General features: G+C 43.5%; 1 protein-coding gene across 4 annotated transcripts in view; it reads right to left on the bottom strand.

The window, feature by feature from the left end:
* The window catches only part of FLNB (filamin B), a 139,372-nt gene that overhangs the window by 57,567 nt on the left and 57,683 nt on the right, over window positions 1-24,122 (bottom strand). For all 4 annotated transcript variants that reach the window (XM_020887417.2, XM_020887416.2, XM_020887415.2 and 1 more), the window contains exons 2-13: window positions 22,844-23,092; window positions 20,539-20,636; window positions 17,952-18,099; window positions 12,195-12,313; window positions 11,311-11,388; window positions 10,087-10,249; window positions 9,310-9,507; window positions 6,564-6,701; window positions 4,730-4,856; window positions 3,618-3,754; window positions 2,124-2,317; window positions 76-189 (exon numbers count right to left, since the gene is read on the bottom strand). In XM_020887417.2, the coding sequence (XP_020743076.1) occupies window positions 76-189; window positions 2,124-2,317; window positions 3,618-3,754; window positions 4,730-4,856; window positions 6,564-6,701; window positions 9,310-9,507; window positions 10,087-10,249; window positions 11,311-11,388; window positions 12,195-12,313; window positions 17,952-18,099; window positions 20,539-20,636; window positions 22,844-23,092 (1,763 nt within the window). The remainder of the gene's footprint in view (window positions 1-75; window positions 190-2,123; window positions 2,318-3,617; window positions 3,755-4,729; window positions 4,857-6,563; window positions 6,702-9,309; window positions 9,508-10,086; window positions 10,250-11,310; window positions 11,389-12,194; window positions 12,314-17,951; window positions 18,100-20,538; window positions 20,637-22,843; window positions 23,093-24,122) is intronic.

Below are 24,122 nucleotides of genomic sequence, written 5' to 3' on the forward strand. Positions count from 1 at the left end.
AGATCCAAGGGACTGGTCACTTGCTGTTATATGTATCCCGTTACCTGATAATTACCCGCACAGGTAGCAACTTACCTGAGCAAATATCTTTAAGGGAGCTTTTCCGGCATTCTTAGGATCCACAGTGAACTCAGCCAGGTTGTTGACAATGCATCCGGATTTCTCCAAACCTGGCCCGTACGCTTGCACCTGGGGCAAAGGGCCAATAGTGACTCCCTTTCTTTGTAATGCGCTAACTACACTATCAGAAGACAGGCGACCAAGGAAGGGGGAGGGAGGAAGCTAAGTCTGGCTTCACGGTAGTGTCCTCTACATATGAACTTTCAAAGATGGGAATGTGTGTGCCAGTCCCTGTATGTCAGCTGTTGTAAGGTACTACTGCACCTTTCAAGCTACTGTATTGTATGATTAAAACTGTTTATTTTTTGTGTTTGTTTTTTATGTACATATTATTTGTGTGAAAAAGTATTATAAACCTATTACAGTACATACGTACATGAATGCTCAGTCGTGTCCAACTCTTTGCAACCCCATGGACTGTGGCCCACCAGGCTCCTCTGTCCATGGGATTCTCCAGGCAAGAATAATGGAGTGGGTTGCCATGACCTCCTCCAGGGGATCTTCCTGACACAGGAATCGAACCTGCTTCTCTTGTGTCTTTTGCATTGGAAGGCAGATGCTCTACCACTGTGACACCTGGGTAACCCTATTATAGTACAGTACCATATAGCTGATTGTGTTAGTGAGGTACTCAGGGTAACATCCTTCAACTTATGAAAGTGCTCTCGGAACAGAACTCATTCGTATGTAAGAGACTTACTGTACCTACATAAGAGGATGGTTATGGTAGTTAAAATGCTAAAGTAACCTGGAACTTGGAGTAGGAAGTGGCAACCCACTCCAGCATTCTTGCCTAGAGAATGCCATTGACAGAAGAGCCTGGTGGGCTACAGTTCATGGGGTCACAAAGAGTCAGACACGACTGAGCGACTGAATACACACACACACACACACACACAGGCAACCTGGAACTTAAAAACATGCAGGAGAAAAACTGTAAAACCTGGCCCCACACCAGCCAGTGCTCCCTGTATTAATGTGTGCAATAACCAGTGCGCAGACTCCGGATGTGCTCAGTTTCAATGCTCCCGCTTGGAGGGGGTTCAGAGTCTTTCCCACTGACAACATCCCAATGGTCTGCAGCCCCCAGAGAGCAAAGAACCAGCAGCTGGACAAAGAGGAGCAGCTACCAGGCTGGACTGATGTCAGCCTACGGTCAGCTGTCCACGTGGGCCAAAAACAGCACACGTTGGGCGGGGTGGGGTGGGGTGGGTGGTGGCTGCCGAAAGCCCAGCTGGCTCAGACTTCATGCTTATCAGCCTGCTAAACGATTCAGAGAAGCTCCTGAAGACAATGCAAACACTGCTCCAACTTAAGAGAAGGGGAGCTGGGGAGAAAAATTAACAAGTCTTTATCTAAGGAGCACCTTGAGAGAATACCTATAGAAAGTGGTAAAACTGAAATGGGATGCTTGGGGTACAAGAAAAATAGCAGCTTATGGAGCCCCCTCTGTGGGCCAGGCACTATGCTAATAAGAGCTGGTTTTGTTCATGTTACCTCTTTGAATCATGCCAGAAACTATAGGAAGCAGCCACTGGAATCATTCCCACTTTATAGAGGAAGATACAGAAGTCAGAGAGGTAAGTTACTTGCCACATGTTAGAAATGTACTAAGAGGTACTTGTTTTTCAGTGACTAAATCACGTCCAACTCTTTACAACCCCAGGGACTGTAGCCCGTCAGGTTCCTCTGTCCATGAGATTTCCCAGGCAAGAATACTGGAGTGGATTACTATTTCCTGCTCCAGGTGATCTTCCCAACCCAGGGATCGAACCCACATTTCCTGCATGGCAGGTGGATTCTTTACCACTGAACCACCTGGGAAGCCCGCTAAGAAGTACTACCAGGCTTCTAATTCAGGTCTTTTTCGAAACTTCCTAAGCTTTAAAAGGCTCTTCTCTGTGATTTCTCCACACGCTACTCAAGGAAACTCTGTGGGCATAGGAAAGAATGCCAGGAGCCAGAGGAGAGAGGACAGGAAGGAACACGACACTCTGACGCACCAGGTCTGGGTTGTAGTCTCCCGAGGCCGGGTGGATGTAGGCCATGAAGGGACTGTCCTTGATGTCCTCATCGTCGCACATGATGTGAACGGCATATTCACCCGGCTCCTTGGGCCAGTACTTGACATCACACGACCCGTCATTCTGGTCATCATACTCAATCTTCGCCTGCGAGGGGCCTTCAATGGCAAACCCTGGGGACAGGGTAGGAAGACCCTCTGGTTACAAGGTATCTAGTCTGGGTTATTACCAACCCATTCCTTCTGCCTCTGTGAAAACCAAGTGCTAGCCAGAAGACTGCCATCTGTTAGGGTCCCTTTTCCACAAAACCGAGCTTACTAAGTCTTCAAAAGAGATGGAAGGTTGGATTTTACATATTTTTTTTAAAACATCATTGAACGGAAAGGTCAACCAGCAAACCTTTCTGTTGGCAATATGGTAACATGAGCCAAAAACCTTAAAACAATACCCACCCATTGCCCCCACCAAATCCACTTCTGGGTTTTTATCTGAAGGAAATAACCAAGGATGTGTGTAAACAGTTAGATACAAGGATATATATTCAGCATTGTTTTTATAGCAGAACTCTTCAGCTATTTTGCTGAAGGGCCTAACAGTACTTATATCCATGCCTTGGATTTCCATAGATGCCATGGGAAACTGAGACAGGTCCTATATTCGCCTGAGGCAGAAAGACATAAAGATACTTTTGCAGCAGACCAACATTTGTATGCCTATGTACAGGAATAAAATCTAGAAGGATATGCTGAAAGGTCTAATACTGCTTCTAGTCTATAAGGATATACTAAGATGTTTATCATTTCTCTAAACAGAAAAATTGAATCTGATTTCCTAATTTTTCCTCTTTGCTTATTTCTATTTGTTAACATAGGGGTCATTAAACTTTAACTGCTGAACCAGATCTGACCCAATGCATGTTTTTGTAAATAAGGAACACAACCACACCCCTTCACTTATGCATTATCTATGGCCGCGATCAGGCTACAATGATAGTCACATAGTTGTGACAGAGAGAATATGACCTTCAATACGGAAATATTTGCTATCTGTTCCTTAACAGAGAGAGGTGCCGACCCTTGTTCTAAAATGATCAAATCTACATCAGATGCTTATTTAAAATACACTCAACTACACTCCAAAGAGTATTCACTTTCCAAATTTCTAATTTCGGCAAACTTCATTCATCTAAACTAAGGATCAGTCAATAATATCTGCCATGTGTCAACTATTTTCCTGGTACTGTTTTAGGCACAACATCCACAGGAAGCCTTTGCCCTCATGGTCTAGTGGATGAATGAATGCTGGTGCCAGAGGCAGAGGACAAGCAGAACATCGGAGCTGCAATTCATCAGAAGTATCCAGAGATGGTCTTGGGTGGGTCAGGAGGCCAGAGGCTCAGAGGCCTCAACACACAGCCTAACACGTGACCCAGGCACCCTGCAATCTCAGCCACCAGAAGCCACTTCCACTTACCCAGAGACCCCACTTCAGAACCAATGGACTCCACTACGAAGTCTGCTGACCGCCCAACAATCCCGCCGTGGAGGCCAGGTCCCCACGCACGGACTTTCTGCATGCCTGCTTCCGGGCCAACTTGAACTTCAAAAGGGCTGGAAGGAAAGGAACAGAGGAAGCATTAAAGAGAAGCGAAGAAAGGGCCACATACAACCACAAGCTCTTTATACATGCTCTTTCCACTGGCCTTATCCTTTCATCTGCAGCCCCAAGCTCCAACCAAGCCCTTCCTCCATACAGGTTCCCCCACAACCATTGTTATGTCAACACTATCATGTAACAGGACTGTTTCAAACCACACTGCCTGGCACTATCCTGGTCATTTGCTGTGTATGCACACCAGGCTATGAGCCCTGGAAGGCTAAGTGAGTGCCTACATTCCATCCGCTGCCAGTGCTAAAACAAGAAAACTGGACTGAATATGCTCTATCTCAAACATGAATAAACGTGCTTTATTCATGAATAAACGGCACAGGAGATTTAAAAAACATTGCTTAGATTCTCAGAAGCTTAAAATATACACAGACATCTCTTGAAGTAAATGGAATTTATTCAGAGCCTAAAGTTGCCCCCAGGAAAGCTGGAAAGCACATGAATACAGGGAAGGCAAGTGAAGCCCGCAAGGCAAAGCTATAGACTGTGCCCCTCGCATCCTGACCGCGCTCACAGCGAGGATTCTAACGTCAACCAGAGCAGATTCTGCCATTTTACCCATGGCATTCATGAACAGAGAGGCACACATCGAAAGAAGGAGAATCTGTTTAAATTAGGGGTATAGACACACAGCCCATTTGCTCTGTATCACTGTTCCTTCTGGCTTGTCTGCCTCCCCACAGCTTTAAACCGCCAGCTTTCGATTTGAAACGAGGCAGCTGAAACCACAGTGACTTTCTGCTGCATTTGAGAACAGGCCAAATGACTGTGTACTGTTCTGAAAAAAGAAGAAAAAAAAAAGCTTTTGACAGAGCAGCTCTCCTTCCCTCCTGCGGCCTGGGAAATGAGCACCACAAGCCTATCCTGGGCCGAGCATGCCTCGGGAGAAGACACAACAATCCCAGCTAGAGACTCACCTCTTTTGAATGTGGTGTCCCCCCCACGTGATGGAGATGCTGTATTTCCCCTGGGTGCTGGGGTAATACTCAAATGCATAGACTCCATCCTGAAAGCCTTTCTGTTTCACCAGCTCCTCCAGACCCTCTGTGGGAAGGAAGCACATGGTCTTTCCAGTAGCCGTCCAGGCTCAGAACAAGAATCCACAAGACAGGAACAGAAAGACATCAAGAGCCACAAAATAAAACCATGTGGATGGTCTCCGAGTGTGGGGTTCCCCCACCCCAAATTGGGAGCTTACTCCAAAGCCAAAAACAGACACATGTCTACTCACTGGCTTTAGAAAACTTTCTCATGTATGAGGGGCCTATGAGGTCCTAAACCCCTGGGGCTGGTAATATTTTTCAATGATCAAAAAGCTGCCCACAAAAATTGCACAGGGAACTCTACTCAATATTCTGTAATAACCCAAATGAGAAAGGAACTTCGAAAAGAATAGATACATATGTATGTATAACTGAATCAGTCTGCTATACACCTGAAACTAATATAACAACATTGTTAATCAACAATGTCTCCTGCATTGGTAGATTCTTTACCAAGGAGCCACTGGGGAAAGCCCAAGTTCCACTATAAAATAAAGATTAAAAAAGGAAAGAAATTTTTTAAAAAATTGTAGAAGGAGTAAATGCTTATGAGTATTTGGCATTAGGGTCCTGGCATATCCTTTTCAACTAAAGCTGGACAATGAAAGCAAGAAAGTTCTTGTATGCTATCTCCAAGAGAACAGGTTTCAGAGGCTACCCCACAAACTCCAGACTGAGCCATCAGGCAGGAACTTGTTTTATGTTGAGCCCTGAGGTTTGGCCGGGAAAGCCATTTAGTCAAGTAAGAATCAAGGTCAGAAAAAAAAAAGAACGCCTCCTCAGTTCCTGTAGCAACAAGCCAAGAGGAAGGCCAGCCCCAGAGCAGCCTCACTCCAGGTCTGGGCAGTCTAGAACCTTGGCTGCCCTCAGGGCACAGCTGCCCCAAAGCTCAGCGCTCTGAGATCAAATATTAACTTTCTGGAGCTCAGAACACTCCTGCCCCAGCCTGTTAGGAACACAGGGCAGTGAGAATAGTCCCGGAGCAGGAAGCGAGGATTTTACAAAGCTTGGGAGTAAAACTGCCGAGGCTACTGCGCTCACAACTGGAAAATGTTGAGCTGCTTCTCTGCCCCAGGGCGGGGAACTCATGAAGAGAGTAGATACCTGTCCTCCTTTCTTTCTCAAGAAACAGCAAGAGGGAGTTGCAAGGTGCCATGCACTCTTCCACAAGTGGCATTTATCTACAGAGAAGACTTAGTCGTAGGGAATTTATTCTCCTTCTATAAGCACTTATCAAAGTAATTAGGTATCTGCCATAATTTCATTGCCTGTAAAATGTAACCTGTAGAGGGGAAAATTACTGGCTTTGGAGATCGGGCTTGAATTCTAGCTCAGATGCTTAAAAACTTTGTGACTGTGGACAAGACCCTTCCTCTCTGAGCCTAGGTATCCTCAAATAAAAAAAAAAAAAAAATGGGCCATTTCATATTGCTGTTCCAGCTCCAGTATTTATTTCTTTTTCCGGAAGCCCTAACATAATACGAGGGTGTCAATCCAACACTGTTCCCACATCCAGGGCAAATATTACTAAACAATCAGTTTCCTTCTACATGGAGCAGAGATAGCCTCCAATCTCTGACACTGATAAACTGTGCTGATATCCCAGCTCTCTGGGATAAACTGATCAGAACTGGCTGTGTGATGAGACCCACATATCGTCAAGTTAAGCTGAAATCACACTGAGACAGGCAAACAAAGGAGCACTTACTAGGACCCTTAATGGTGACGCCGAGCTCTCCGCTTCCAGCAGCTTTGGTGTCAACTCTGAAGTCTGCAGTTTCTCGGACGCGAATGCCTTTAGGCTGCAGGCCTCGGCCACTGGCCCGACAGGCGTTTGGATTGCAGGCTGCAAGCACAGTTTCAACATCAATTCAACCTTTTATTCTTCAGTCGGAATTGAGTAAGCCAAGGTAACTTTGAGCCACCCGCCAAGAAAATGTTTGCTTTGTAGAGTGTGCAGCAGCTGCCGGAGACCAGGGGTCTCCTTCAGGGAGCACACCAGGCTAGCAAATAAAGACACAATATAACTTTGTCCAGGGACTGGGGAAAAGTTACTTTGGCAAAGAAAGCAGGAGTGCACAGCGGGAATTTGCTGGACTCCTGGTATTTGCTGAATCCTGGCATTTATCCTCTCCGTGGTAAAAGAGAGTTAAGACCTAGGGTTGGACATTGCTCAAACTTCACTGCCATACTCAAGGGTCCAGTAATTGGGAAAACTGGAGTTTTTCAGGTCTACTTGGAAAATGTAGCACTTGAAAACATCTGACCTGGTTCTAAACTTTGGACCAGTTGTTTCTAAAAGTCTAAATGTTGTTCTCTTCCCCAGAACAGCCAGAGGATGGTGCAAAGAAAGACCAGATCAACCCCACCTCGACCAAGGCAGACAGTTTAGAGCTGTTACAAGGACCTCAGAATGTGGGTGGTTACTCTATAATTAGGAATAAACCCCACTCTCAATTTGATTTCTGGGTCCAGTTAAAAAACCTAAAGTTGTAAGTCTAGGGCAAAGGTAGCTTCTAACATTCCTACCTAAGAGGTTCACAAAACGATTCCATGGGGTTTGTCAAAGGTTGATAAAAGACATTGATGGGCCCTGGGACTTTTTTGGTAACATGAGCAACCTTCTCATTAAATACAGAAATAGGAGATTCATGGGTAAAATGTCAGGTTGTTCCTTTCCAAATCTGACACTGCATATTTGACAGGCTCCCTCTATACACTAGGGGGTCACAGACTCCAGAAGACAAGACTGTTTATCGTAAAATCATTTAAGTGGAGGAGGGGTCAGTACATCAACAGAAAAACTCTATTAACTATTAACTAGCACCAGTGATAGATGGATATGCCAGAAATGAAAAAAGTAATCCACAAATGAGAAGTCAGAAAACATCACTAAAACTAGGAAAGCTGTTCTACATTCTTTCTTGCATTATGTCAAATGAAGTTCTCCTTCTGAATACATTTATTTAATTTTTCCCCCCTTTGTCAAGGGGAAAGATGTTGGTCATACCAGAAAATAAGTCACAACAGGATGACAGGACTTCCCTTGGAAGGTTTAAATGTGTCTTTAAAAAAAAAAATAAAAGCCATGGAAATCCTGAGTAAGGGCAAGAGTCTCAACATCAGCAGGAAAACTGCTCAGTTCATATAAACACTAAATGGAACTAAAAAGTCTAAAGGAAACCACCGGATTTTCCACCATCTTGAATGACCTAGAGATGTGTAGATGTAAATAGAGAATGAGTCTAGGGTCTGGCCAGACAGGTGGTGCTAACACCTGCACTGTAATTTCCCAAGGTCACGAAGAGCACAGGCCTGGTGGACACCCGGAGGCAGCATGAAGACTGGCAGAGAAACCCCACCCAGGCAGCCCTTACCCAGTGAGATGCCTCTGGCCCAGTGCTTTCGACTAGGAAGCCAACAGCTTCAGGCTCCAGGCTGGCCAAGAGGCAGGATTCAGAAGAGGAAGCCAGGTCTGCAGATGCAGATGCACAGAACAGAACAGGGAAAGGCAAGTACTGGTTAGAAAAGGTAGCAGAGATGGGGGGGAAAAAAGAGTAACTAAATCAGAAGGAAAGAGTCTAACATTAGAGGAAAATGCATGCTTCTGGCTGCAGAGGGAGTTTAACAGCATGGTTAAGGAGCTGACCGAGACCTCGGTTCTATTCCTACTGACATCTAGTCCAGCAGCCCCCAACCCTTTTGGGCACCAGGGCCTAGTTTTATGGAAGACAATTTTTCCATGGCCCAGGGTGGAGGCGAGTGGTTTGGAGATGATTCAAGCACAGTAGGTTCATGCTCTTTTAAGAAATCTAATGCTGCTGGCTGGTCTAACAGGCGGGGAAACTCAGGCAGTAATGCAAGCAGGAGAGAGCAGCCGTAAAAACAGATGAAACTTTGCTCCCTGGCCTGCCGCTCACCTCCTACTGTGCAGCCCGAGTCCAGGGGCTGGGGACCACTGGTCTAGTCCAGACTCACACCTTATGACACCTAAGCCTCAGTGTCTTAGGTGCCAACTGGGAACAATAGCCCCTGGGACACCGTGGCTGGTGTCATGATTAGATGCCATTGCGCTCTGTGCCTGACGGCCAGTAAAGGAGGCCACAGGGGACCGGCCACGTCACTGCTAGTAATCTCAGCCACAGACACCCTCTCCTCACACAGCTTCCATCCTGCATCTCTCAGTGAGGACCATGAATCCTGGCAGAGTGTTTTGGGGGCGGATTAGACAGGTTAATATGAGTAAAGCACGTAGGTCACTGCACAGCTCATAGGAAGCTATTAGTGTTCGCATCTCGAGGACAAAGTAGATACTACTATTAATGTCTTGAGGATACTTCCTGCCAAAGGGGCCCCGGCAGCAAAATGACAAGTCTGAGTTCAGTGCTGGGCCCTGTCATGCACAGCCAGCCTGAACACCAGAACCAGGGGCGGTCAGCTACTCCAGCACTCACCTTCCCCGACCTGAACAACGAAGGGACTCTTGGGGATGGTGTCCCCAGCAAAGGAAACCCTGACCACGTGGGGGCCAGGTTGCATTGGTTTGTACACACATCGATACACTTGGTTTCCTCTGTCTTCCACGAGCAGCTCCACGGTGTTCCTCCCCTGCGGATCTTCCACCTCCACACCAATGTCGCCCACGCCAGCACCTAGGAGAGACAGAACAGGCCATGAGTCCAAGTCGCCCTCTGGAAAGTTCCCTGCTGATGAGAGCGAAGGCGGGTATAAAATGCAAACCATAGGAGACAGGCATTCAGAAGGTGCATACCCAGACCTGTTTCCTAGCAGAAATAAGGAAGGCGGAGAAAGGAAAGTTGCTTATGGGGAGGGGGATCATAACCAACTTTCATTTTCCCACAGTCCCTATTTCCTAAAATTTGTATTTCGAAAAGAAAGCTGAAAATTCAAGAGTTGTGTTCTATTCATTCCTTTTCTTACCCCTCCTTCCCACCGGACCTTGCATAGAATGTGGTCCAAGAGATGATTGTCAAACCTTAGTCTCTTTGGAGTATTTATCTAGTCAAGTCAGAAATTGATTATTAATAATCAAAGTTAAGATTGAGTATGAGATTTTAGAGAAGAAAAGCTGGTTTTGAAAAATCTAGAAATATAACCAACACGTTTGAAGAAGCTAATTTTGTCGCTGGCCATTCGATTTAAAAGACAAAAAGTCCAGCATCTCAGGTTTCTAAGGATTATCTCCGGCTCTGGAAGAGGAGAGGTGCTACCTGCTGTGTAGATATCAAAATAGGTGGGCTTATTGGCGATGTTGCCGGCAGCTTCCAAGCCTGGGCCTTTCGCAGTGACTTTACTGGCATCTCCCTGGGCCTTGTCGACATTCACCTCGAATGGGCTCTTGGAGATGTGCTGGCCTGCAAAGAGGACTGTGACCTACAAATGACAGGCAGGGGAGACATCATCACTTCTTCCTGCTCAGTGAGACCACCTTCTCCTCCATCTTCCCGATCATACACATAAAGGTCCTGGAACCAGGAGCTCTGGGGAAGTGGCCTCAGTGGGACTCCCATCTGACTCTGCCAACCACACAGCCGGGCCTGGGACATCAGGCCTTTAGCCAACTAAAACACGTCAGACATGCCGAGATTAGCCTCTATAGAGGCATATGCACAAGCACTTCAATCTCTAGACACCAGATTCTTTAAGGCAGCTGCAAAAGGGACCATGTCCCTGTAGAACGTCATGTAGAGTTCCAGGAGTTCAAATCTAAGAGTCAAAGTATTTTTCAAAGGACCGAGACCATTTTCAGATACATGGATTTGAGACATAAGACAGATTTCTATCTAAACTTTGAGTCGAAGTTCTCATCTCTTAAATTCTGAGGGTTATCGGATTGGGTGGGCCACTGGCCTCCTCCGCACTCAGGCTTTGATGCTGACAGGGCCTCTGGAGCACCGTGAAGAGGGATATTTAAGGAAACACTAAAGGCAAAGAGCCCATAGCTCAGCATTTACACTCCAGGCTTGCAGTTACAGTTATTAGTTACCTCAGTGGAGTCAGAAAAACCTTAACGACACTGCAAAGAATTTAATGGAATTCAACCAGTCTGCATGAAGTAGTGAATGGCTCAAGATTGATTCACAGGGATCTGAGATTTTTGACAATGAACATGGATAGTTGTATAAACAGAAAGAGAAATCAGAAGAGAATTTAAGGGACTTCCCGGATGGTCCTAAGGTGAGGAGGCCACCTGCCAGTGCGGGTTCAAGCCCTGGTCGGGGAAGATCCCACATGCTGTGGAGTATCCGAGCCCACGCACCACAGCAAGAAAACACCACAGTGAGAAGCCGGCACAAGGCAACTGGGAAATCCAGTGCAACCATAGATAGATGGATGACAGATAGACATGAACTTAAGAAAACCATGCTTCTTCCGCATCTATCAAAGCAAGCACAGAAGAGCATTCAAGCAAAGGCTGTGATGTCTTATCTTACTTTGTGCAGTCCGGTGACCTTGGGCAGATACTCCACAGAGTATGTCTTGTTCTTATCGCTGTCAGGGGTCACGAGTGCCTAGGATGGAAGATGAGTGACAGTTAGAGAAGGCACCAGTGTGAGTAAAAGTGTGCTGTGCTCGCCAAGGGCCCACGGCAAGGTGCCAGGCCAGGAACCTGCCCTGGCTCTTCTCTGGCCCATCACTCCTGCAGGAAGCTCCAGGAGAGAAGCAGCCTTAAGTCACGGAAACAAAGTCACATTGGCACACAGGTATGACCAAGTCAGGCCTCTCCATCATCTCAGGGCTGTTACCTTTCCAGATGGGAGAGGCTATGAAGCTAGTAACCTAAACCTTTATTGGCCCGGTAGTTATTAAGAGCTTATGACACCAAACCCAGGGACAGGTACCAAAAATAAATCAGGCACAATTCCTGCCTCAGTGGGAGAAACAGACAACTAACGCTGATAACTGTAGAACTTCAGATGGTGCTAAGCACTAGGAATAAAGTACAGTCTTAAGTAGACAGAAGAAACAGTATGTGCAAAGGTCTTGAGGGAGGAACCAGAGGATGATCAGCATGGGCAAAGAGTAGGGAATCAGTATTGCTACTGGACTGTATTTTATCAGTAACAATAGTTACATGCAATATTTTATTGTATTATATAATGTGTGTCCTTGGGTATCAATTTATATGATACTTTAAACACAACCCTTAGGCAAGCAAGTGAATTTAATTGCTATAAGACTCAGGATTCTTTTTTTTTTTAAAAGAAAAGCTTTTGCTGTGAGCTTTAATAAGAAAAACAGAGACACAGTCCCTGGCCCTGTTATAAGAGCCAAAGGTTCCACGGGATACTGACAGAGGCAGCCTCCTCCAACATACCTCCTCTTTGTTCCCTTCTGGGTCCTCAACAAACACCATGACGTCACCTTGCCCGGCACTGATTGTGTCCACGGTGAACTTGGCCGGCTGCTTCACCATGTTCCCAGTGGGCTCGATACCTGTTCACAGGTTTACACAAGCATGTTACAAACTGGGTCAGGCCCCAACAGTGTCTCCTTCAGGGAAATGAGATCGGGAACCATTCCTGCTTCTGCCATGTGGGAGATGGTGACAAACTGTGACGGGGATAATCAGGTCAAAAACTCACAAATTTGGGGATGTCCTTCATGGTCCAGTGACTAAGACTTCATGCTCTCAATGCAGGAGGCCCAGGTTTGTTCCCTAGTCAGGGAACTAGATCCCACATGCTACAACTAAGACTCAATGCATCCAAATAAATTTTTTAAAATAACTCAAATCTTGTCAGTTTTGAATATTCAGTTCTGAAATATTCAGAGAACTTTAGTCAAAAGGCTACATTATATGACTGTGAAAATGATGTGGTAACTAGAAATCGGGCTTGCCTTGGGGAAGAAGACAAAGTGTGATTCATTTTTTATTAAAGACCATTTTTGTTTCTTGTTTTGTTTTTGGCTGCACCATGCAGCTTGCAGGGTCTTAGTTCCCTGAGCAGGGACTGAACCCAGATCATCACAGTGAAAGCTGTGATCAGCTTCTCTGGACCACCAGAGAATTCTCTAAAGATCATTTTTGTATTACTTAAAATGTTTTAAATATTGCACTTATTTTTAACTAAATTTATAAGTTGAATGATTGAGCAAATTATTTTGAGATAGAGTAGCATACAAGTATAAGAATTAACAATACCCTTTACCTAGTTCCCCAAATGGATACATCCTACAAAACTCTAGTACAACATCACAAGTCAAGGTACAGTCAAGATACAGAACACCTACCCCACAGGGAACTCTCATAGTGATCTTTCATAGCCATCCCTTTTGTAACCCTTCGCAGTACTAATCTGTTCTTCATCTCTAATTTTATCATTTGTATAATGTCATATAATGGAATCACACATTATATGACCTTTGGGGATTAGCTTTTTCCACAAGCATCATTCTATGCAGTTTCATCCAGTATGTTGCCTGTATCAGTAGCCTGTTCTTTTAATCATTGAGTAATACTACATGATACGGACGCACCACTGTTTGTTTAACCATTCACCCAGTGAAGGACATCTGGGTGTTTTCAGTTGTCTACTACTGATAAAGCTGCTATAAACATTCATACACAGGACTGTGTGCAAATGTTAAGCTTTTATCCCTCTTGTTAAATGTTAAGGAGCACAGTTGCTTGGGTTTCTCTCAGTTTCTTGAAGCTGTAGGTTTATGTTCTGTTTTTTTTTTTTTTTTTTCCAAATTTAGGAATTTTTCAACCATTCAAGGAATTCACTACAGTGCCAGTCTTCAGACCCAGGATCTCTAGCTGCTTTGCCTTAATCTCTTTCTGAGACTCCTCACATTGACCCTGTAGAAAATTCCCGGGGGGTTTTAGTTGCACTTAGTGGGAAGCATTAGAAAAAGTACTTCTACTCCATCTTCCCAGAAGTATTACTTTTTAAAAAGTTTTTATTATTATTACTAAGGAGAATCCTCAACCTATACAGACATGGAGAGCTATAAAATGAATCCAACATACTTATCACTTAGTTTCAACTACTGTCAACCCACAGCCTGTCTTGTTTCACCACTTCATTCTCACCTCTTTTCTCCTCTTGTATTATTTGGATACAAACCCTAGTCCTCTTAGTTTTCATCCATAAACACTCACTACGTATCTTTAAAAGATATTTTTAGAATGCCCACATCAAAAAATAAAAAATAATTCCTTAATAAAATCAAGTGAAATTCCTTAATAACATCAAATTTTCAGTGTTCAAAGTCTTAAATTATCTTAGAAGTGTCATAAAAATAAATAAATATTCTGAATCTTAAAAAAAAGTATAATGAATTTTTTTAAAGTTTAAATAGGACCAAATAACGTTCACATGTTACAACTGGTTGCTAAACCTCTTAAACCTCATTTACTCCCTAGATTTCTCTTCATCTCTTCTTTTCTTTCCCATTGGTCTGGGTTGAAGACATTGGGTCATTTGTTACTATATCTGGATTTGTATTAGCTTTCCAATAAATAATTTAAGAAAAACTGGTGATAGATAGTTATATAACACACCCTGTTAAGTAAAAAAAATGCAAATTGAAGAAAATATACAGTTTGAACTCATTTCAGCATAGAAAAATGGCTGGAAAGAAATACCTCCAATTCTGAAGGGAAAAAATAGGGCTAGCAGCGAGGAAATGGGACTTTCAATTGTTTTCTAACTTTTTCTTTTGCTTAAAATTTATAACAATTATGTCATTTAACAAAGATATGATCATGCACTTAAAATATTTATAAATACCCACTCCATCTAACTCCAACAGCCTGCAGAGTCAGCCTATCCAAGGCCAGAGACTGGGCTAACCAAGGTTGGTTAGGAAGCAGAACCACATCAATTTTGGAGATAATGCTTCCCGTGCAGAGAAACCACTGTTCCCTAGGATTACTCAGAACTAAACGTGCTGAGGGCTTACTATGCAGTGGATGCTCCATACAGAAGGTTTTATTAAAGGTTTCTGCTTGCCCATGGATACACACTTTCAGCATGCTGGGCTCTACCAGGGGGCCCGTCACAAAGACCTGCTTGTGGCTGCAGGTTTCCATCACCCCAGCCTTCCCTTCTTTGAGTTAATGGGTCTCAGTGACTGGATCTGCAAACGCTGACCAGCTGGTAACTGCAACTTGATCAACACCAACACCAAAACTAGAAGATGAAACATTCTCTATGTCTTGGTTCTGTCAGCAGAACCTTTGTTTCATCAAGGACAAGGCAATACCTAAGGTGCTGCCCATGTGGCCTCACATGTGGCCCTGCTCCCTACAATTACCATTCTGTCTTTCTACTTAAAAAATATTTAAACATAGAATTACCATATGATCCAGCAATTCCACTTCTACATATATCCCCCCAAAACTGAAAGTAGGGACTCAGATACTTGTATACATATGCTCACAGCAGCATTATTCACAATAGCTAAAAGGTATTAAAAAAAAAAAAAAAAACCTGAATGTCCACTGACAGAAAAATGGAAAAACAAAATGTGGAATATGCAGACAACGAAATATTACTCAGCTTGAAAATTTTTTATACATGCAGCAATATGAATGAATCTTGTAAACCCTATGCTACATATAGTAAACCAAACACAAAAGGACAAATATCAATACTATATGAGTCCACTTACAAGGTACCTAGAAGAGGCAAATCCACAGAAACAGACTGAGGCCAGGAGAAGGGGATGACTGAGGATGAGATGTTTGAATGGCATCACCAACTCAATGGACATGAGTCTGAGCAAACTTGGGGAGATGGTGAAGGACAGGGAAGCCTGCTGTGCTGCAGTCCCCCGGGTCGCAAAGAGTTGGACACAACTCAGCGACTGTACAACAACAGCAACACAGAAACAAAGTAGAATGGCACTTGCCAGGGGGGGAGGGGATGGAGAGTTACGTTTAGTGGGCACAGAGTTTCAATTTGGGAAGATGCAGAAGTTCTGGAGATGACTAGAGGTGATGGTTTCACAACGCAGTGAATATATGAATATACTTAATAACTTAGGTGCACCTAAAAAGAGTTAAATTAGTGAATGTTATGTTATAGGCATTATACCATGGCACAAAAACACAAAAGATACATACATATGCATATATATGTGTGTGTGTTTCCTCCCTAAGTATATAAAACTTACAGAGTCAAATGAAGGAAATGGCAATGACTAGCCACATTCCTTAGCTGCAGCAAGAGGTCATTTTCTAGAAAACAGCACTGTGGAAGGAAACCGTTTCACATTAACAACAGGGAAACTGGACACCAGTGATAAGCTTATTGCAAACAAGCACTTCATGCCTTGATTAGATTCAATCCATTTGACCAATTTTGTTGACAAAGAGATTTGGCTGTTTGCAACTTTTCTGCCTTTAAGGGAAGCATAACCTTTCAAATCAGATTCCTTATTCCTGCCAGTGTTTTTGACTATGGCTTAGAGAGAGCACTTTTAAAGCATGCATGGACACGCCAACCCTCACTCAACTGCACTGTGGGTATGGCTTTGAACAAAGTCCCCTGTCTCGATATAACACAGATGATGGCACAGAGCCCATTCACTGCCAAAAGGACTTCAAATGGCAAGTAGGTCTGTTCCAGAACTCTCTGTCCTGTGGTCTAAATCATGCTGAAAAAGACGAGAATGAGGCTGAGAACAGCGCTCACTTAGCACCACTGCCCTGGTCGTGTGTCACTTCAAGACTAAGCTGATGCCAAGTAGGGCACTGCTAACTTCAAAGGGAATGAGTGGACAGACAAGTGCTGTGCATCTTTAGACAGTCAATGCCTTTAAAAAAAGAAGAAGAAAAGAAAGTTAGGGAAAACTTTTCTAGATTAAGAGTTTCAGATAAAGTAACAAGCAAATGTAGAAAGTGAATCTTAATCAGATCTTGGTTTGTAAAACAGACAACTTTAGGATAAGAGAGAAATTTAATTATAAACTGCATATGAGCTGTTATGAAATTATTGTCCTATTGTCTTGTGTGTGATAATGAATACTGTGGTTACATAAGAGGATGTCCTATTCTTAGGAGAGGTTTGCTGATGTTCTGAGGAGCAAAATGTTACCATGCCTGCAATATATTTTTGAATTGTTCAACAATCACACACATGCACACACACACAGAGCAAGAGAACTCATTAGAATGTTAAGAGCAGTAGGCAGATTATAGGAAATCTGGGAAAACATGGGAAATACTTTGTGGGTGTGTTATCCTAATTGCAATTATGAAAATAGAATGTATTCTTCCCCCTCACCACAGAAAAGAGAATAAATTGTATCCTGTTGTACTAATTTTTACCAGAAACCACACTGGGCTGAAATGCAACTGTTCTCTTTAAAAAAGCTAACAGGCTTGAAGTCAGGTGCCAACCAGAAAACCAAATTCCTCAGAATGCCTCTGACCTACCCTAACGTTTTGAGCAGAACACTCCTGGCAGCTGGCTGGGAGATTATAAACAGGATGTCTTAGCAAGGAAGTATCTGCCAGGGGTTAACAATAGCTCCCACTGCATCTGAAAACCTGCACAGCTTTCGCATAACCAAAAGGAGAAATGAATCAGCAGTCAGAAGACCTAGGCTCCTGCTGCACCCCACCATGGTAATCTGGGAGACCTCCCCATTCACTTCTCCCTCCACTCCAACATCCCCTTTCCTTTGTGGACTGGGCCTCTGATTGCTCATCTGAAAAATGGAAAGAATAGTCCTTTATCTCAAGGTTACTGCATCCAAATCACAAAGTACAAACTCATCCATCTCCATTACATTAAAGCAGCACTGTTCTTGGAAGCCTAGATTCACAGGACAGAAAAGGATGAAAATAAACACAAGGACCTTTAGGTAAAGAAGAAAAAAAAAGCTATCTGACAAAGGAGGCCTGGGATGTCTTTAAATATTAAGCTTACACATTCTCGATCCTGAATAATCAAGACCATAGTGGCTGATTTATGTTGCTATATGGCAGAGACCAACACCACATTGTAAAGCAATCATCCTCCAATTAAAAATAAATAAATTTAAATTAAACACATAAATAAAAATTAATAATCAAGACCAGAGGACAAGCCTCAAATCCAACATGACCAGTGCTTACCTCTGCCATAGGCCCTGGCTTTTTTGGGGTTGAGTTTGGGTTTAAGGGGAGCTCCAGGCTTGAGCTTGGCTTTGGGGAACTGGGACAGGTAAGTCATCACTGAGTGCTCATCCACATCCGGGTGAATAATTTCTTCAGGAGTGATGACCTAGAATAATGACAGGATAGATGAACACCCAGAACATAGCATTTTGCAACTACTGAACTTTTTGCAAACATCTCTTAAACCAACCACTACGAGTATAAAGAAATTGAGTCAGTCTCTCAATAAAGTGAAACTGCATCAAACTGGCATGCCAAAATTAGTTTTATTTTGTTTTGTTTTGTTTTTTTAAAAAAAAAAAAAAAACAACCTTTTAGAGGTGTCACTGTTCCCTTTGAAAGCTAAGGACCCTCTCCAGACAATTCTGTATGTAATTTCCAGAGGTTCAAACCTCCCCACAAAAAAGGCTACCCACTCTCCTTTCCAGAAAGACTAATCTCTATCAAGTAAGAAGAAGAAGAAACAAGAACACACGGGATTAAAGCACATTACCAAAATATTCACTCTTTTATCTAGTGTCTACATTTCTATTTACTCAGCTTCTACTAAAAGAAAAAAATTAATAAATAAAAGCAAAATGAGATAATGCAATGACATTAGAGATGTGGTCTAAGAAACAGATTGAATGCTTGTGCCCTCCCCTAATGCATATGTGAAAGTCCTAATCCCTGGTGTGATGGTAACAGGAAGTGGGGCCTTTGGGAGGTGAGTAGGTCTGGATGAGACCGTGAGGGTGGAGCCCCCATGATGGGATTGGCGCCCTCACAGGAAGAGGAAGAAAGATGGGCTCAGTTTCTCACCACCACCTGAGGACACAGCCAGAAGTCAGCTTGCAGCTGTGTGCAAGCCAGGCAGAGAGCCTGCACCAAGAACCTAACTTCTTGGCACACCTCTATCTTGGACTTCCCAACCTTCACAACTAAGAAATAAATAAATGTCTGTTGTTTAAGCCACCTGGTCAATGGTGTTGTTCTAACAGCCTGAGCTAAGACATGTCTCAAGACGTTTAAAGCCATTTTAAAAATAGGAAAGGGGAAAATTTTTCCTGATATTCAGCTTAGGAGCAAGATTAGACCCTTTCTAAATAGGTGGACACCCTGAAGGTGTCATAGTCCCAGTTCCACCACTTGATCCAGCCCTAAATAGCAAAAAAAAAAAGTTCTCCTGCACCCAATAAGCCATACCTCTTCGGAGTAACAGAAGTCTCTCATGCACCAGATCAACCAAATTCAGATGAACAACATTATGTGCCCAGCTTCCCTCACTCCATGGTAAAAGGAAAAAAAAAAAAAAAAAAAAAACCCAAACAGGAAATATTCTGATAATTAGCCTGCGGCAATAAGATAGCTATTTGGGTTTGTACACTTGCCTCCAATACGTTCCACAAAATGTAGGATGTGCATTGATTTGGCATTTCTTCTAGGCAGCTCCTTCAACAATTTTACACACTGCCAACATCACAAGAACACCAAAAGGAGATGGATTTCAGTTTAAAGGGAGATGAAAAACAAATCATACCACTTCCTGAAGGTGGAAGAGCCAAGGAATGGGTCTTGGAGCACAGACATGATGCCAAAACCAAACCAAAGAAATACAGGCAAGATTTTCTGCCTTCCAAGGGATCCTGATACAAATACACTGACCTCAGCTCTGAATACCAACTTAAGACCTTAACGGAGTCTGTAATGGGGTCATACATTGCCTGGCACTGGCTACCCATAACTTTTCTTAGTGTTTGAACATGGGAGTCATGATGTCAGGAGATGCTATTTAAACTCTTTGGAAGGGCTCAGAAGATTGGGCCTCAACTAAGCAACGTGGCTACGGCAGATGGTCTCCAAGACATTCAATTTCTAAGTTCCCTTGTTATATGCCTGTGTTAGGATTATGGACAAAACAAATTCTCCCACAATTTCTGTTACTGGCATATTACCTTGGTTTACATTTCTTTAAAAGTTCTAAGTGACTTTCTTCAAGATACTGAATTTAAAAATGTTCAACAGCTAAAAAATGGTCAAATATTGGCAATTTCTTATAGTTAAGGTCAAGATTTGCAGTCTGGCTTCCAAACATGGCCTCTGTGATCTTTGGAATAGAAATATACTAGACAATCTGTCACATGTGACAGAAAGATTTTTAGGGAATCTGCAAGTACCTAGGTGGTGCAGTGGTAAAGAATCTGCCGGCCAATGAAGGAGATGCAGGAGATGTAGGTTTGATCCCTGAGTTGGAAAGATTGGCTGGAGTAGGAAATGACAAACCACTGCAGTATTCTTGCCTGGAAAATTCCATGGACAGAGGAGCCTGGTCGGCTACAGTCCCTGGGGTCGCCAAGAACTGGACACGACCGAGCGGACAGACAGACAAGTATCTAAGTCAGTGAGAATCTATTAAAATGGATAAACTGAGAAAGATGGAAGAGGGCCCCAGACAACGGTCCTTGAGAGCTGACCACTGAGGAGGTCAGACTGCCTGCAAAACCACAAGGCACTCACGGGGCATCGGAGGAAACAGCGCGGTGGGACGTGCATCTTGCACCCGTACCTGTGGGACACCGAGCCAGTCGTCTGCCTGCTGCATGGCTTCCCGTGCGTTATCCACAGGCTTCCGTGGATCCCAGGATTCCCAGTCTGGGCACAGACCTGTTATCAGCACACAAGAGATGCTGTTGGTGTTAACTGACTCAAGGGGTGGAAGCAACTCGGTGCCTAAACTAAACTCACTCAGTCTCTTGAGAGAACAGTTTCTTCCAAAAATCTCAGTGAACTGTATGCTTTCTGGGCCAAATGTATCATGGGTATAGCTATGCCAGGGTAGAAATCAGTCTGCCTGTGCTGAGATTTCTTCAGGTTGTTCTTCTTGCATTCAGATAGAGGTTATCCATTCCTTGATGGGGTGGTCTAAATAAACAAACAAAGCCTATAAAACCATTTGGGCCTGGTGTCTTTTAGGAAGTGAGATTTTTTTGACACATCACACTCGTATTTCTCTACTCTGGTGACCAAATGTGTTGGGTTGACATCAGCTGAGTGACCTATAATTTAACTGAATTCTGACAGTATCTACCTAAAAATAGCTTCAAAAGCCACAAGTTAAGGGCTCAGTCCCACAAGTTTCTCTGACCCCTAACTTCAGAGCTGGGCTTCTGACGAACCAGCTACAAATCAGAGATTCCTACCACCCCCTCCTCAGATTGGATCATTTCCTAGAGTGGCTCACAGAACTCAGGACAGTTTACTTACAGTTTACTTACTGGGGGTTTTTTATTATAAAGGATCTTATAAAATGGAAGAGATGCATAGGGCAAGGTGGGAGAAGGGGCAAGGAACTTCCATCTCTTTTCAGGCATGCCACCCTCCCAGGACCACAAGTTCACCAACTGGAAGCTTCCCAAACCCTGTAGTTCAGGGATTTTTATGCAGCTTAATTACATGCACTGATCACATCACCTAACATTAGTAACTAATTCAGCCTCTATCCCCTCTTCCCTTCTTGGAGGTCAGGAGACAGGGGGCAAAGGTTCCAATCCTCTAATCACTGGTTGATTCCCCTAACACCCAGCCCCCATTCTTAAGGGCATTCCAAAAGTTACCTCATTAATAAACTCAGGCATGGTTGAAAGACACCACTTGGTAAATTTCAAGGGTTTTAAGAGCTCTGTGCCAGGAAAGGAGACTAAGACCAAACATATATTTCTTACTATAAGTTATAATTTCACTATCCCAAGCCTGGATATATGTCTACAAAGATATATATATCTTTGTGGATATATTTACAAAGACTGGACTAGCATCCTGTATTCTTAAAACACTCACTTGCTCAAAGATCTAAATCTAGAGTCATCTCAAAATCTTTTGTAAGCACAAGAAGTACAGGACTGGACTAAAAATCCCCAGGTTTAAACTGGAAAGAGGCATCCCAAAATATGTCTTTGCATGAAAGCAAGGAAGAGGGCACTGGGAAATGAACTAATGCTGAGCTTCTAGTTACTTCTGGATGGCACAGCTTACAGGCTCTCAAGGAAGACTGGGGCCTGGGACCAGTCCTCCTTCCCTCTCTCTAGTTGACACCAGCTAGTTGAGCACATTGAGAACTACTAACTTACTTAATACTAATGTGCCCAGCATATAGAAAGCAATCAGTAAATGGAAAATATGATTGTTAGAGCAGATTTCTTATTAAAAACAATTTTGGAGGTGCACATAAACACAGGCTCTGCTTTTTCTATTGAGAGTGTAACAGCAAACTCTACCCATCAATCTAAACCCTCCAGTGAGGGTAATTACTACCTTGGTGTACATTCAACCACTCAGAAAAGAGAAGCCCATCAAGGGTGGAAAAGGCTCCAACTGGATCCTGACCAAGAACTATTTCACAGCAAGGCAGAAAGAAAAGGGTGGAGAAAGCCATATATAGTCAACCCAGTGGTTGATAAAAATGGGTACTTTCCACTCAATAAATGTTTTTAGATTTTCATGCCAAACCACCTAATAGGGCACATGTTGAAGCCAGCAGGAAACTAGGCACCCACTGTGGGAAGAGGGGGAAGAAGCAGGACTTGGGGTCTGGAAGCTAAACCCGAGGTCTGCCTAGAGCATGAAGGTCTTCATTCAGAATTTGGGTAAATAACTTCATGCTCAAACAAGTCTATGGAAAGTCTTGTAAGACTTTCCATCAGAAGGCAAATGAAGCCATTTTTAGTTCCTTTAGATACCTTGCAATCAGCTAAAAATCAGGACAAATACAGCAGCCACAGCAAACCTAGCTTTCCCACTGAAAACCAAGAGGTGTAGGGGTCAACAACCCCCCCACTCTGGAAGAGATGGCTCAGGCAGCCACGGGCACTCACCTGGGGCACAGCTGTCTACCAAAGCTCCCAGGGCTTTGCCGTCTTGCCAGTTCTGGTTGAAGTTGGTGATGGGCAAGTAGGGGATCTTGTTCTGAATCCACCCGAGCAGCCTCTGCTTTGGTGTCTGCTTCTTGGCATCATCGTCTCCTTCATCCTCCCACACGGGCATGGAGATGGAGTAGTGGAGGATGAGCGTCCACACCAGGCCCAAGATGAGCTTCAGATTGCCATCCACGATGGCTTTGCTGTCTGAGCAGAGAAACACAGCCGGGGTCAAGCTTCTAGTCACACAGGTGTGAATCAGTCTTTGTAAGAAAGTAAATAAAAACCCCAACTGTTGGAGACCCACACTGAGCTATTTAAGAGTGAAAGGATGTAATGCTGGCATCAGTTTCAAAATACCTGAGGTGCAGAGATGATAAGATTCCAAAATGTTGTTAACCAGTGTCAGTGGATCATGAATACATGAGAACACATTATTCTGTGGTCTCTAATTTTGATCACTGTTTTGGTTTTTTTTGACGCACAGATGAAGGGATCTCAGTTCCTGCCCAGGGATTAAAACCACACTCTGTACTGGAAATGTGGATTCTTAACCACTAGACCACTAGGGAAGCCCACCGCCCCCCTCCCCCCCACATTGTTTCTATTTTCACATACACTTGAAATTTTCCATTACAAAAAAATCTTTTTTTTTTAAATTTCAAGAAATCATTTCAGAAATATAGACAATAAAAAGAGGTGGCTGCATTCCTATTAACTAGGCAGTATACCATCTAACAGATTGTGTATACACATATGTGTGTTTGCTGTCTTGAATTTGTATTATACTACATGATCAGTCTTAAAATCTTTCTTTTCACTAATCACAATGTCACAGATATCTCTTCTCTATAAAAAGATACTTCTGGAATTTCTCTGGTGGTCCAGTGGCTAAGACTCTGTTCTTTCAATACAGGGGCCCAGGTTTGATCCCTGGTCAGGGAATTAGATTCCACACACCTCAACTAAAAAGATACCACATAACAGAACTAAGACTTGGTGCAGACAAATAAATTAAAAAAAAAAATAAAAAAGAGTTGTTTCTGTTTACACACCCATCTACAGGTTTCAGAGGCCCTTTTCCCTCAAATCTCACCAATACTGGGTGTTACCAATCATGTTCATCTCTGTTTCTCCGACAAGTTAGTCATCCATAAAAGAAAGTCAGTAACAGTTGAGCAAAGTGTCGCCAGGAGGACAGGTGACTAGACAAAGGCATGCCCTCTTTCTAGTCATT

Source organism: Odocoileus virginianus, chromosome 26 (assembly GCF_023699985.2).
Source record: "Odocoileus virginianus isolate 20LAN1187 ecotype Illinois chromosome 26, Ovbor_1.2, whole genome shotgun sequence".
NCBI classification, from domain to species: Eukaryota; Metazoa; Chordata; class Mammalia; order Artiodactyla; family Cervidae; genus Odocoileus; species Odocoileus virginianus.